General features: G+C 44.8%; 1 protein-coding gene and 1 long non-coding RNA gene across 2 annotated transcripts; both read right to left on the bottom strand.

The window, feature by feature from the left end:
- Positions 1 to 6,962: 6,962 nt before the first annotated feature.
- On the bottom strand, positions 6,963 to 7,925 carry LOC141345468 (uncharacterized). Its single transcript, XR_012357019.1, has 3 exons — positions 7,820 to 7,925; positions 7,486 to 7,556; positions 6,963 to 7,060 (listed from the first exon to the last, which is right to left on the bottom strand). It is a non-coding gene; the product is annotated as an uncharacterized lncRNA (long non-coding RNA).
- A 33-nt stretch (positions 7,926 to 7,958) lies between these two features.
- LOC141345245 (uncharacterized) lies at positions 7,959 to 11,391 on the bottom strand. Its single transcript, XM_073850131.1, has 6 exons — positions 11,202 to 11,391; positions 9,372 to 9,522; positions 8,986 to 9,205; positions 8,806 to 8,881; positions 8,025 to 8,284; positions 7,959 to 7,973 (listed from the first exon to the last, which is right to left on the bottom strand). The coding sequence occupies exons 1-6, from the start codon at positions 11,389 to 11,391 to the stop codon at positions 7,959 to 7,961; spliced, it is 912 nt and encodes a 303-aa protein (XP_073706232.1).
- Positions 11,392 to 11,920: the final 529 nt, after the last annotated feature.

Genomic DNA, 11,920 nt, shown 5'->3' with positions numbered 1-11,920 from the left:
CCCCACTGAAGGACTTCAGGGCGCAGCGCCTCCGGCACGAATAACCGACCCGCTGGACACTCATCTGGCACTTCCACCCCTCGTCCGGCCTCCTCTACCCGTCGCTCAACGTCCCAGGAAAGGGCCCCTACCACCACTCCCTCAGGGAGTATGGCATCGGCCGGAGACTCCTCTCCCGGGCGCTCAAACTGACGGGATAGGGCATCAGGCTTAACATTTTTGGACCCGGGCCGGTACGAAAGGGTGAAGCTAAATCGGTCAAAGAAGAGTGCCCAGCGAGCCTGGCGCGAGCTCAGCCTCTTGGCCGAACGGATATATTCTAAATTTTTATGATCCGTCCAGACCAAGAAGGGCTGCGCTGACCCCTCCAACCAGTGACGCCACTCACCCAAGGCCAACCTAACCGCCAGCAGCTCCCGGTTACCAATGTCGTAATTACGCTCGGCTGGGTTAAGGCGATGAGAGAAAAATGCACAAGGGTGCACTTTCTCATCCTTGGGGGAACGCTGGGACAAGACTGCGCCTACCCCGACATCAGAGGCGTCCACCTCAACAATGAATTGCCGTTCAGGATCTGGAATGGAGAGAACAGGAGCAGAGATAAACCGGGACTTTAAATTATCAAAGGACTCCTGAGCCTGAACACTCCAGGTGAACGGTACCTTGATGGAGGTGAGCGCCGTTAAGGGTGCAGCTACCTGGCCAAAGTTCCTGATGAATCGCCGGTAGAAGTTGGCGAAACCCAGGAACCGCTGCAGAGCTTTTCTAGAGTCAGGGACTGGCCACTCAGCAACAGCCTTGACCTTGGCCGGATCAGGCTTAATCTCCCCAGGCGAAACAATGAACCCCAGGAACGAGACCGACTTGGCATGGAACTCGCACTTCTCCGCCTTGACATAGAGCTGGTTCTCCAGCAGCCTTTGGAGGACCTGGCGTACGTGCTGAGTGTGTACCTGAAGGGATGGGGAAAAGATGAGAATATCATCGAGGTACACAAAGACAAACTGGTTAATCATGTCTCCCAACACGCTATTGACCATGCCCTGGAAGACAGCTGGGGCATTGGTGAGCCCAAAGGGTAGGACCAGGTATTCATAGTGTCCCGTAGGGGTATTGAAGGCTGTCTTCCACTCATCGCCCTCGCGAATGCGGATAAGATGATAGGCGTTGCGGAGGTCTAACTTAGTGAAGACCTTGGCTCCCTGCAAGAGTTCAAAGGCAGAAGACATTAAAGGCAAGGGGTACCTGTTTTTAACAGTAATGTCGTTCACACCCCTGTAATCTATGCAAGGACGCAGAGAGCCATCCTTCTTCTTAACGAAGAAGAACCCAGCGCCAGCAGGGGAAGACGAGTGGCGAATGAGACCGGCTTTGAGGGATTCTTGAATGTATTTGTCCATAGCCTCTCGTTCAGGACCTGACAGGGAAAATAGACGACCCCTGGGCGGAGAAGTGCCTGGGAGGAGGTTGATGGCACAGTCGAACGGCCGGTGGGGAGGAAGTGAGGTGGCCCGGGACTTGCTGAAAACCAACCGCAAATCACGGTACTCCTCTGGGACCCCGGTGAGATCAGCTGCCTCAACCTGCAAAACAGGAGACACAGACACAGGAGAAGAGGCAGCACCTAGGCAACACACATGACAAGACTGACTCCAAGACAAAATAAGGTTGCGAGACCAATCCACGTGAGGGCTGTGCTGAGCCAACCATGGATGCCCCAAAACGAGACTGGCATGAGGGGACTCCAGGAGGAACAGCACAACAGACTCACGGTGATTGCCCGACACAACAAGACTTACACGGGGGGTGGTGTGGGTGATGGTGGCTAAAGGTTGGCCAGAGAGGCCCCAGACAGTGACAGGAGAGGAGAGGGGAATGGCAGGTAAGCCCCAGCTCTTGGCCAAGCTGCTGTCCAGAAAGCTGGCTTCGGCACCAGAATCAATCAGGGCCTTGCAGGAATGGACGGAACCTTGAAAGGTGATAGTGGCGGAGAATTGGGTGCGTGACTGAGGGGAGACTAGAGGAGAAACGCCCACCAGGACTCCCCGGTTAGCTAGTGGGCCTTGGCTTTTAAAGGACAAGATAGAGCAAAATGGCCCGAACCCCCACAGTAGAGGCAAAGGCCCCGAACCAGCCTTTGTTGTTTCTCTTGAGCCGATAATCGAAGCCGCCCCAATTGCATGGGCTCAGGTTCAGGCAGGAGCGATTGAGGAAGTGAGTGACTCTTGGAAGGTTGGACTTCGTCCAGCCCCCAGGACGAGCGTGGAGCCGAGCGTCGTTGACGCAAACGGAGACGACTTTCGACCCGTGTGGCCAGATTGATAAGGCCCTCCAGGTCCTGGGGCAGATCGTGGGTAGCAATCTTGTCCTGGATGTCAAAGTTAAGCCCCTCCCGAAACATCGCTCGCAGCGCCCCCTCATTCCAATCGCAGGAAGCTGCTAAAGTCTTGAACAAGATGGCATATTCGGTCACAGAACGGCCTCCTTGACGGAGCCGTGCTAGCTTGGAAGCAGCCTCATCCCCCTTAACGGAGCGGTCGAAAAGCCTTTTCATCTCAGCACGAAACTCCTCAAAATCAGTGCAGAAGGAAGCACCTGCATCCCATACGGCAGTCCCCCACTCACGAGCCTTTCCTGTCAGCAGGGTAATGACGTAAGCAACCTTTAATCGTTCAGTAGCATATCGGCGTGGTTGCAGCGCAAACACCAATGAACATTGAGACAAAAATGCCCGACATGAATTAGGGTCCCCATCATACAAGGGCGGATTGTTGGCATGCGGCTCGACCTCGCGCTGAGCAAGAGAGAGGGGAGCCCCTGACACAGATGACATAACGTCTTGGAGATCGTGGAAGCGGCCGCTTAATTCAGCCAGTTGGGAGGTAAGGGTTTCAACCTCCTGAGCGGTAGATGAGAGCTGGCTGGCTTGGTGGCCGAGAAGAGCTCCCTGATGAGCGATGGCTGCTCTTACAAATTCTTCACCTGCTGGATCCATGCTGGTCAGTCCGTGCTGTCAGGAACGAGACTTAATCCAAATGCAGGTGAAAGCAAGGCTTTTTATTAATTAGGGAAAAAGAGCAAACAAAAAATTAAAGTAAAAAATTCAGCTTAATAACAGCCGCAACAGTCAGCAACGGTCAACCTAGACCGAACGGGGGACAGACCAGCCCCAGCCAAGCCAGCAGGGAAGAGAGTCGGCTTAACCGCGGCGATCGACCGCAGATAAACTCCAGAGGGAGCACAGAGAGTGAGCAGAAAGAGAGCAGGCGGGGCTTCCGTGAAGAATCTGCGTTGAGCTCCAGATGAGGCGGGGCGTGCGAGCTGAGAGAAAACAGGCAGGGCTGCTTTGTAGTGCTGTTGATGAATTCCAGAAGATCGCGGCGTGCGAGCCGAGTGAGAGCAGGCGGGGCTGCCATGGATTGCCGCTATTCGCGGCGTGCGAACTGAGTGAGAGCAGGCGGGGCTGCCGTGAATCGCCGCTGTTGAATTCCAGAAGATCGCGGCGTGCGAGCCGAGTGAGAGCTGACGGGGCTGCCGTGAAGGGAGGGAAATCCGGGCAGACGTGAGCCAAGGCAGAGAGCAAAAGGAGTCCTAAAGAGCGGGCGGGTAGAAACAAAAAATGACTAAGTCAGGAACGCTAGACAGACAAGACACTAATGGAAAACAAGACGGGCTTAGTAGTAACAGCTAGAAGTCAGGGCTAGAAAATTAGAATCACGGACTGACACCATACAGAAAACACGAGGGGATTATAAAGGGGAGATAATGAGGACAAAACAGGGTGCAGGTGATGGGGAAAATTAGCTAACAGGGATAACAAGAGGGGCGGGGCTGACAACACAATGACAGCGGAGCACATGGCGAGCTGTCAGACACAAACAAGCATGTGCTCCAAGACAACAAAAGCACCAGAAGAACAAACACAAGACAACAAAACCTAGGCAGACCACACCGAGATCGTGACACCCACATTTGTGGATTCCACTTTCAGATTAAGTGAAATTCTTTTTACTAATGTCTTTAAATTATTAATTTGGTGTTGTCCCACATTGGATCTTGACCTCTGTCCAATCTTGTTACACTTTCTCTGTATGTTTTGTTTTTCTGTCTGTATGCTGATTTTTGCATCAAAAGTCCTGGCTCTGTTAAAGGATTGATGTCATGCTGACAAAATCCATTTGAACCATCTTTCTTTAAAGTTGGAATTTGACAGTTGTTAGATTTTGACTCAAACTGATTTCAACCATGATTATGCAAATGATTATCTGTTGGAAATAGGACACTGACGTCATTCTGACGTTGGGTTCTGACGTCAACCCGATTTTCATTTCCAACCAAAATGCAACATCTGACCAACGTTGGACATTGACGTCGGTCTGACGTTGGATTCTGACGTCAACCCGATTTTCATTTCCAACCAAAATGCAACGTCTGACCAACGTTGGACATTGACATCTGTCTGACGTTGGATTCTGACGTCAACCCGATTTTCATTTCCAACTAAAATGCAACGTCTGACCAACGTTGGACACTGACGTCGGTCTGACGTTGGATTCTGACGTCAACCCGATTTTCATTTCCAACCAAAATGCAACGTCTGACCAACGTTGGACACTGACGTCGGTCTGACGTTGGATTCTGACTTCAACCCGATTTTCATTTCCAACTAAAATGCAACGTCTGACCAACGTTGGACATTGACGTCTGTCTGACGTTGGATTCTGACGTCAACCCGATTTTCATTTCCAACCAAAATGCAATGTCTGACCAACGTTGGGGTACAACGTCAATCTGACGTCACGTTGACATCCTGTGCCTGCTGGGTGTGATGTAATGTCCCTAACTGACTCCCTTGGAAAAACAACGTGGTGACTGTCGAGTCTCTGACAGAAGTGGCCAGATGCCGGTGTCTTTGATGCCTTTTCTCAAATTTTTAATCTGGCATTTAATACGTCCAAGTACCTGAAAACATAGACAAACTCTGAGGTTGGCTTGAAAAAGCCTGGTCTGAGATTTATTAAAAAAAAAAAAAAAAAAAAAAGCACCATACATTACATACATACATACATACCACACACTGACACAATGCAATCTCTAGCTCCTTACCCTAAACTTACCCATCAGAATTAAGTGCCTCACCCAAACCCTTATCCTAAACCCAACCCAACTCAACCCACACACACACTAATAATTTACAAGGATTCACAGATGTACAGATGTTTTGCAAGGTGGGTGTTATTGCCATGATTTAGTACTGTACAAACATGCATGTTTTTTAATCCCCAAAGTATGTTACTAGAAGATGCTGATTATGTAAATAAAGCCTGAATCTTTTTTAATGACTTCGGTCACAATATTATTATAAAATAAACTTACAGCATGTGACAACAGCTGTTGAAACAGCCAGTCTCGATTGCTCAATGAAGGAACAGGGAGATCCCAGAAAAGGCAAAGATCTGTCAATCGAGTCATTTCTTCTTCAGTGAGTTCTGTTTTCTTGAGCTGCAAGAACAAATCAAAAAATGTGAAAAGTGTTACAATGATTCAGTGACATCTTTATACAGAAAGAAGAAAAAGAAAAAAAAACTTTTACTGAAGTACTTTATTACATTGCAAGTACTCACCAAACTAATGGTTTCCCTGTGGTCTAGGTCTGGGCAATCCTCCAGTGTCAGAGCTGAAGCTGCACTGTCAGCATTCCCTCCAGTTAGAAGGATGACCACAGGTAAACTCAGTCCAGAAAGACAAGGACCTCCATGTAAAAAAGAATGACCTATCATTCGGCCAGCCATTCGAAATAGGTTGCTGTCCCGTAGTACAGCAGATGCAGAGGGGACACAGTGGTTTTTTCCCCCCTCAAAAAGGGCTGCGGCAGAGGCACCTTAAGAAAAATATCTGTTAGACAATCATCTTTAACAGTACTAGTTGTTTAAAAGCCATAACATTATCTGCATCTGGCATATTTTTACAGAACTAAATCCACCACTGGATCTTAAATACATTCATCAGATGCAAAACATTAATATTATGTGTTCGTAGGGAATGGCCAAAATGAACAATTCACACAAATTGTTTTCAGAAGCAGACCAGCACCATAAAGGGCTTATATTGCAGGCTTTATGTATCCGAGGTTCTAAAGGGATCTATTATTTCTTTAAGTTCAAAGGTCTACTCCACAAACCATGCTTGATTGAGATGGACAGATGGACTTAAATAAGTCTGTCTGACACCAACAATCATACATCATCTGCATACAATCATGCAGAAAGGTTGATGACCATCAGAATCAAGGAAAAAAAAAAGTGATCAACATATAAAGTGTGTGTGTGTGTGTGTGTGTGTGTGTGTGTGTGTGTGTGTGTGTGTGTGTGTGTAAAAGAATAGTAACCAATTAGACACCCAAATTTAAAGCGAAGCCAGTCTTCAGTTTTTGCATCATCAATGACAAAACATGACGGTTGACTCCTTTGCCAACAGCTGCGTCTCCTAAAAAGGCATCAACAAAACAAAAACAAAAGAACAGCAAGCTCATGTACATTGCAGAAACTGTAAAATGATTGCTTCAAATAATGACAGTTTTAATAATTACAGCAAGCAATACCTGTCAATCTACATTTAAATGGAGCTGACCAGTTAGCACTGTTCATTTTATAAAATGAAACCAGTGTACTGTCCTGCTCATCCACAGTATCAAACTGGTTGAGGAGTAGTGACAGAGATGGACAGTGTGCATTTTGGGACAGCAATTCCTCACAGAACATGCGACATGCATTCTGTGGGTCAATTTCATTTTTCCATGCTGAAAAAGAAACAATTTATGCAAAAGACATTTTACAACTATAGAAAAATGAAAATCTAGGGTCAAAAAGCCACAACACAGAAAAAAAAATTCAATGCATATACATGCACTTGTTTCACAGCAGTACAACAGCACTACCCAAGCAGAATGTGTCGTGCATAACCTGCTGATAGCGATGTGGTTGATTGTGCAGTTGAGGGTCCTGGCAATTCTTCTCTTGTTGATGTGCTTGGAGAGTCACTGCCACTGAAAGCCCTCCCTCTAGAATAGGTATGTCACATACAACTTTTCAGTTTCGTTTATCCAATCAGTTATTTTTTATTTTTTTTTGGCGGCACAAATGAAGTAACATTGATTCTACATAGACAAGATTTTAATTCCTAGTCCCAGACTAAAATGCATGTTTGAGCCTATTTAACTGAACGCAGCTTGCACTGACATATCTGAAAATGTCAGTGCCATTAATCTGTCTGAAGATTGCACACCAGTAATGTTTTTTTTTTTCTAAGACATGTTTATAAAAAAAAGTAAACTAAGGCCCTTAATCTAAGCCCTGTCTGTAAAACCAATCTATTGTCTTTTATATAATGAATGTTTAAAAAAATATAATAATAATATTTTTTTTTTTTATTAAAGTTAGGGCCTACAGGTAAAATGTCATTCTACATACTGTAGTCTAACCTTACCCTTCACCACACATGCTTGCATGATAAGGTAAGACATCTGTTGGGAAAGAAATCTGGCAAATGGGACAAATCTGTTAAAAAAAAACAAATAAACACACACACACATACGTTACTCCTTGGTTTCCAGCAAAAACAAATCAATTTGTTGACTTAATTGTTTCAACATAAATGTTGAATACCATATATGCTAAAGTAAAAAATTTCAGATCATACTCATCAAATTCCAGAATAGCCTCACACAACAATTTGCATGGAACCACAGATTCTTGTGAACATTTTGCTAAACAAAAACACATATCTGCATTTATCAAGGAATGAACTTTGATCAAAATACCTGTGATGATTGTTCTAAATCTGTGTGATGTGAGCTCGGCTGGTCAGTGGATCCACTAACATTTTCATCTTCATCATCAAGAACAGTCACATAATTTACAGACTTCTAAAATAAAGGAAATGGGTTTGCAATGGAAATGTTAAGAAAGTTTTGTCTAAAAAGAAAAGAGAGAGAGAAAAAAAAACACTTTACAATTAAAACCTACCGTCTCAGTTACTTTGCACTCTTCAATGTGTAAGGGTAGCAACGGCAGTGGCATTTTCCTACCACATTTCATACAATTTGATTGTGGCATCTTTGCAAACTCTACAGAATCAAAGGGTAATGGTTCAATAGAAAGCTGCTCTTGTAGTGGAACTACAAAAAGGATGTTCTTCCCATTATTTGACATTGATTTTAGGAGCCGAGTTGAGTATCCATCACAGTCTGTGGGAATTATAGACAGCTTACGCCGCCCACCACCACCTGACAGTAAAATCAGAGGAGAATCAAACTCAGGGCTAATACTGCCTTCATGTGCTATTAGAATTGTTGTTATTAGTTACAATTATAAAATGATTTTGGACATAAATATTCTCTTAAACTGTATTCATCACTGGGTAGCTCAGTGATCATTTTAATGCACAAGTTCCTAAGTTGGGCAGGCTATAAACTTTAAACATGGGAGAACAATCGCTGCTGTGCCTGCTATTCTTTATTGTTTTTTCCACAATAGCTACATATTGTAATACATAAATTCATGAAAAGCCATTATAAATGAATGTTACTGAATGTTTTACACTCAGCAAAAAATAGTCTGCATTTAGCAAAAAATCCAGAATTAGCAAAGTAACACTTGAATGTGAAAGCTTGTAATTAGGACTTTAGATGTGTAAAGTAGGACATTTCTAATAGCACAATGCGGCAGCATAATTTCCAATTTCCACACCAAAAAATGAATCCTTCATTACATGTTTTTTTATACTTGACATGCAAATTATAACTACCTGTAGACTTGTAAAACATCCAGCCCCCTTGAAGGGTTTTTAGTTTAGGAAATTCTTCCTCAAGCAGAGTGACAATCTTTAACAAACGTAAAACACCACATTCATCATTCATTTTCTTAAGTAATTGGGAAAAACTGTGTATCATATAAATACTTGCATTATGATCATGTTTGGAATTACCTCACTGTGTTTAAAACTGTCTGGAAGAGTTAACAGCCTTTTCCCAAGCCCAGCACGTACAAGCTCTAGGTCTTCATCTCCTTTTGGAGTAAACAGGGTTGGTTCGGCAAGCACATAAATTTGAAAATCTGTCTTTTTCACATTGCCAGGTTTCGCCACAGAGAAACGTTTTTTGCCCCTAGGCTGGCCATGTTCAGTCCCAAACATACTTGGGAACTGTCTACGGTAAGAATGACAAAAAGACAAATTTATGAACAGTATTTCAGCAGAAGATAAGAAAGAACAAAAAGCTCTATCTTTTGGTTGTTTATAAGGGTCAGGCTACTACCAGATTTTAAAATATTTAAATAATACTAAATATTAAAATGGTAAGAACAAAAATTTACCTTTTTAACGCCTGCCTCACCCTATTTTCTGGTTCTGGAGTGGGCAGAGAAGTAAGGCCACTTGTCCCACTCAATCGGATGTTTTCTCTGATTAGTGTATTAGAATTCCTTGATGTACTAGTGCTACTTGAAGATGGAACCAGGCCCCTGGCTAAAACATCAATAAGAGCTCTTGCTGCTGATTCCACTTCTGATGTTAACGCCTGTCAAAAAAACATTTTACCTTAAAAACCTTAAATGAATTAATGATAAATTTAGGGGAGGGGGGGGGGGGGGGGGCGGTGGGGTTGGGGAACAGCTGGCTATGTGATCCACGGAAACCTCCATCCATGTCAATCCATGTGCTAACTCCAGCAAATTGAATGTTTTATTAACAACACTGTCCACAACATAATGTGTTTTTAGTCACAATTCACTGCTATTAAAAAAATCACTCACACGTACATCCCGTTCTTCGTTCGCCATGCCGAGTTGCTGACGTAAAGCTTCATTTCCGTTCTAATTAACTCAGATTGCGCAAAAGGTGTGCAAAGCTGGGCTCCTTGAGTCCTGCGCTCTCGGCGGGTTATGATTGGTTGAATGATGAGCTGGCATCTGATTGGCTAAAGAGTACGAGTCACACAAGTGGGAGAAACAGGCTGCCAGGACAGTCTCAAAAATACACACACGCAAATCCAGGGTGATTCACACACGAATGACGATTCGTACATTCACAGTCACGATTTACTTGTGAATTTTAAAGATTCAAAACTTTTTGTACACAGTTGTACATTTGTGGATTGTGTTTTGCGTTTGTGACACGTATTTTATGAATATGTATTTTTATTTTGTGCACGTGAATTACGTTTCATGCATGTGAATTTGGTTACGCATGTGTGCATCGTGTCTTTTGCGTGAATTATTAATGAGACTAATTTGCTTCCATAGCATTGCTGGTGAAGTAAGCTTTTAAACTACTGTCTCTCTATTGTGCACGGACGAAAGTATCCTATACTGAGAAGAATCCCTACCTTCCTACTTACGGTCTGAGTCCTGAAGTATGCAGCATTGCTGGTGAAGTAAGCTTTTAAACTACTGTCTCTCTATTGTGCACAGACAAAAGTATCCTGTACTGAGAAGAATCCCTACCTTCCTACTTACGGGCTGAGTCCTGAAGTATGCAGCATCGCTGGTGAAGTAAGCTTTTCAACCACTGTCCCCCTATTGTGCACTACGAAGGTATCCTGTACTGAGAAGAAATCTTACCTCCCTACTTGCCGTCTGAGTCCTGGACGTGTGCAGCATCGCTGGTGAAGTAAGCTGTTGGATTACTGTTCAATTACTGTGCACCGACGAAAGCATTCTGTATTGAGAAGAATTCTTACCTTTCTACTTACCTACTGTCTGAGTCCTGGAAGTATGCAGCATTGCTGGTGAAGTAAGCTTTTAAACCACTGTCTCCCTATTGTGCACTACGAAGGTATCCTGTACTGAGAAGAAATCTTACCTCCCTACTTACTGTCTGAGTCCTGGACGTGTGCAGCATCGCTGGTGAAGTAAGCTGTTGGATTACTGTTCAATTACTGTGCACCGACGAAAGCATCCTGTATTGAGAAGAATTCTTACCTTCCTACTTACCTACCGTCTGAGTCCTGAAGAATGCAGTATCGCTGGTGAAGTAAGCTGTTGGATTACTGTTCCATTACTGTGCACTGACGAAGTTATCTATCTGTAGTGGGAAGAAGATCTAGGAAACGTTGAAGTCCATTACGTCTGAGTTCATTGATAAATAGTGTTCAATAAAGATTGTTATTTCTTGGAAAATCGTTTCTTTTGTCTGCTTCGTCCAACTGTTGCGGGCCTGTGGTGTCGGCTCCTCGCGGTGGTGGTGCATTAAAGACAGGGGCGGCTGGTCATTGGATCGAGTCTGTCCCGGTGACACCAAAGTGGCGTAGTCGGCAGGATTTACCACCGTGGGTTGTAGCGGCCACAGGTACGCGATGGTGGACGAAGAGGCACCAGCGGCTCGTCCGTAAGTCATGCCGATCTTTATGGGAGCTCCTTGGGCACAGCGTTATGGAGGGCCAGGATCGGAGTTGAGTTTGCACGATTGGAAGGCACAGACGGAATATCTGGCTGGATTACAGGGATTGAGTGCATTACAGAAAGTACAGTTTGTGTTGGGATCTTTGGAAGGAGAAGCCAAAAGGGAAGTTCTTGCTGCACTTGTCAGGATTATATGGAGATTCCACGCCGGTGGCCACTCTTCGTGCCCAATTCTTCAACTATCAACAGGGGCCTAAGCAGACTCTGCGGGCATACTCCCTGGAATTGCGGGAGCAGTTTGGTCGGTTGAAGAGACGACAGGATCATGGATTAGGTGAAGGAGATATCTTGTTACGGGACCAATTTGTCCTGGGGCTGCGTGAGGGGCCGGTACGTCAGGGCATACGGCTCCAGCTCCGACGAGATCCCACTATGACCTTTGAGGCTCTGCGACAAGAGGCCTTGGCGTTGGAATTAGATCAGGGGGAGACGACTCGTACATCGGTTTGTGTGGCAGCAAGTAG

The sequence above is a fragment of the Garra rufa genome, chromosome 11, assembly GCF_049309525.1.
Source record: "Garra rufa chromosome 11, GarRuf1.0, whole genome shotgun sequence".
Classification (NCBI taxonomy): domain Eukaryota; kingdom Metazoa; phylum Chordata; class Actinopteri; order Cypriniformes; family Cyprinidae; genus Garra; species Garra rufa.
This window is presented reverse-complemented; position numbering and strand designations above follow the sequence as displayed.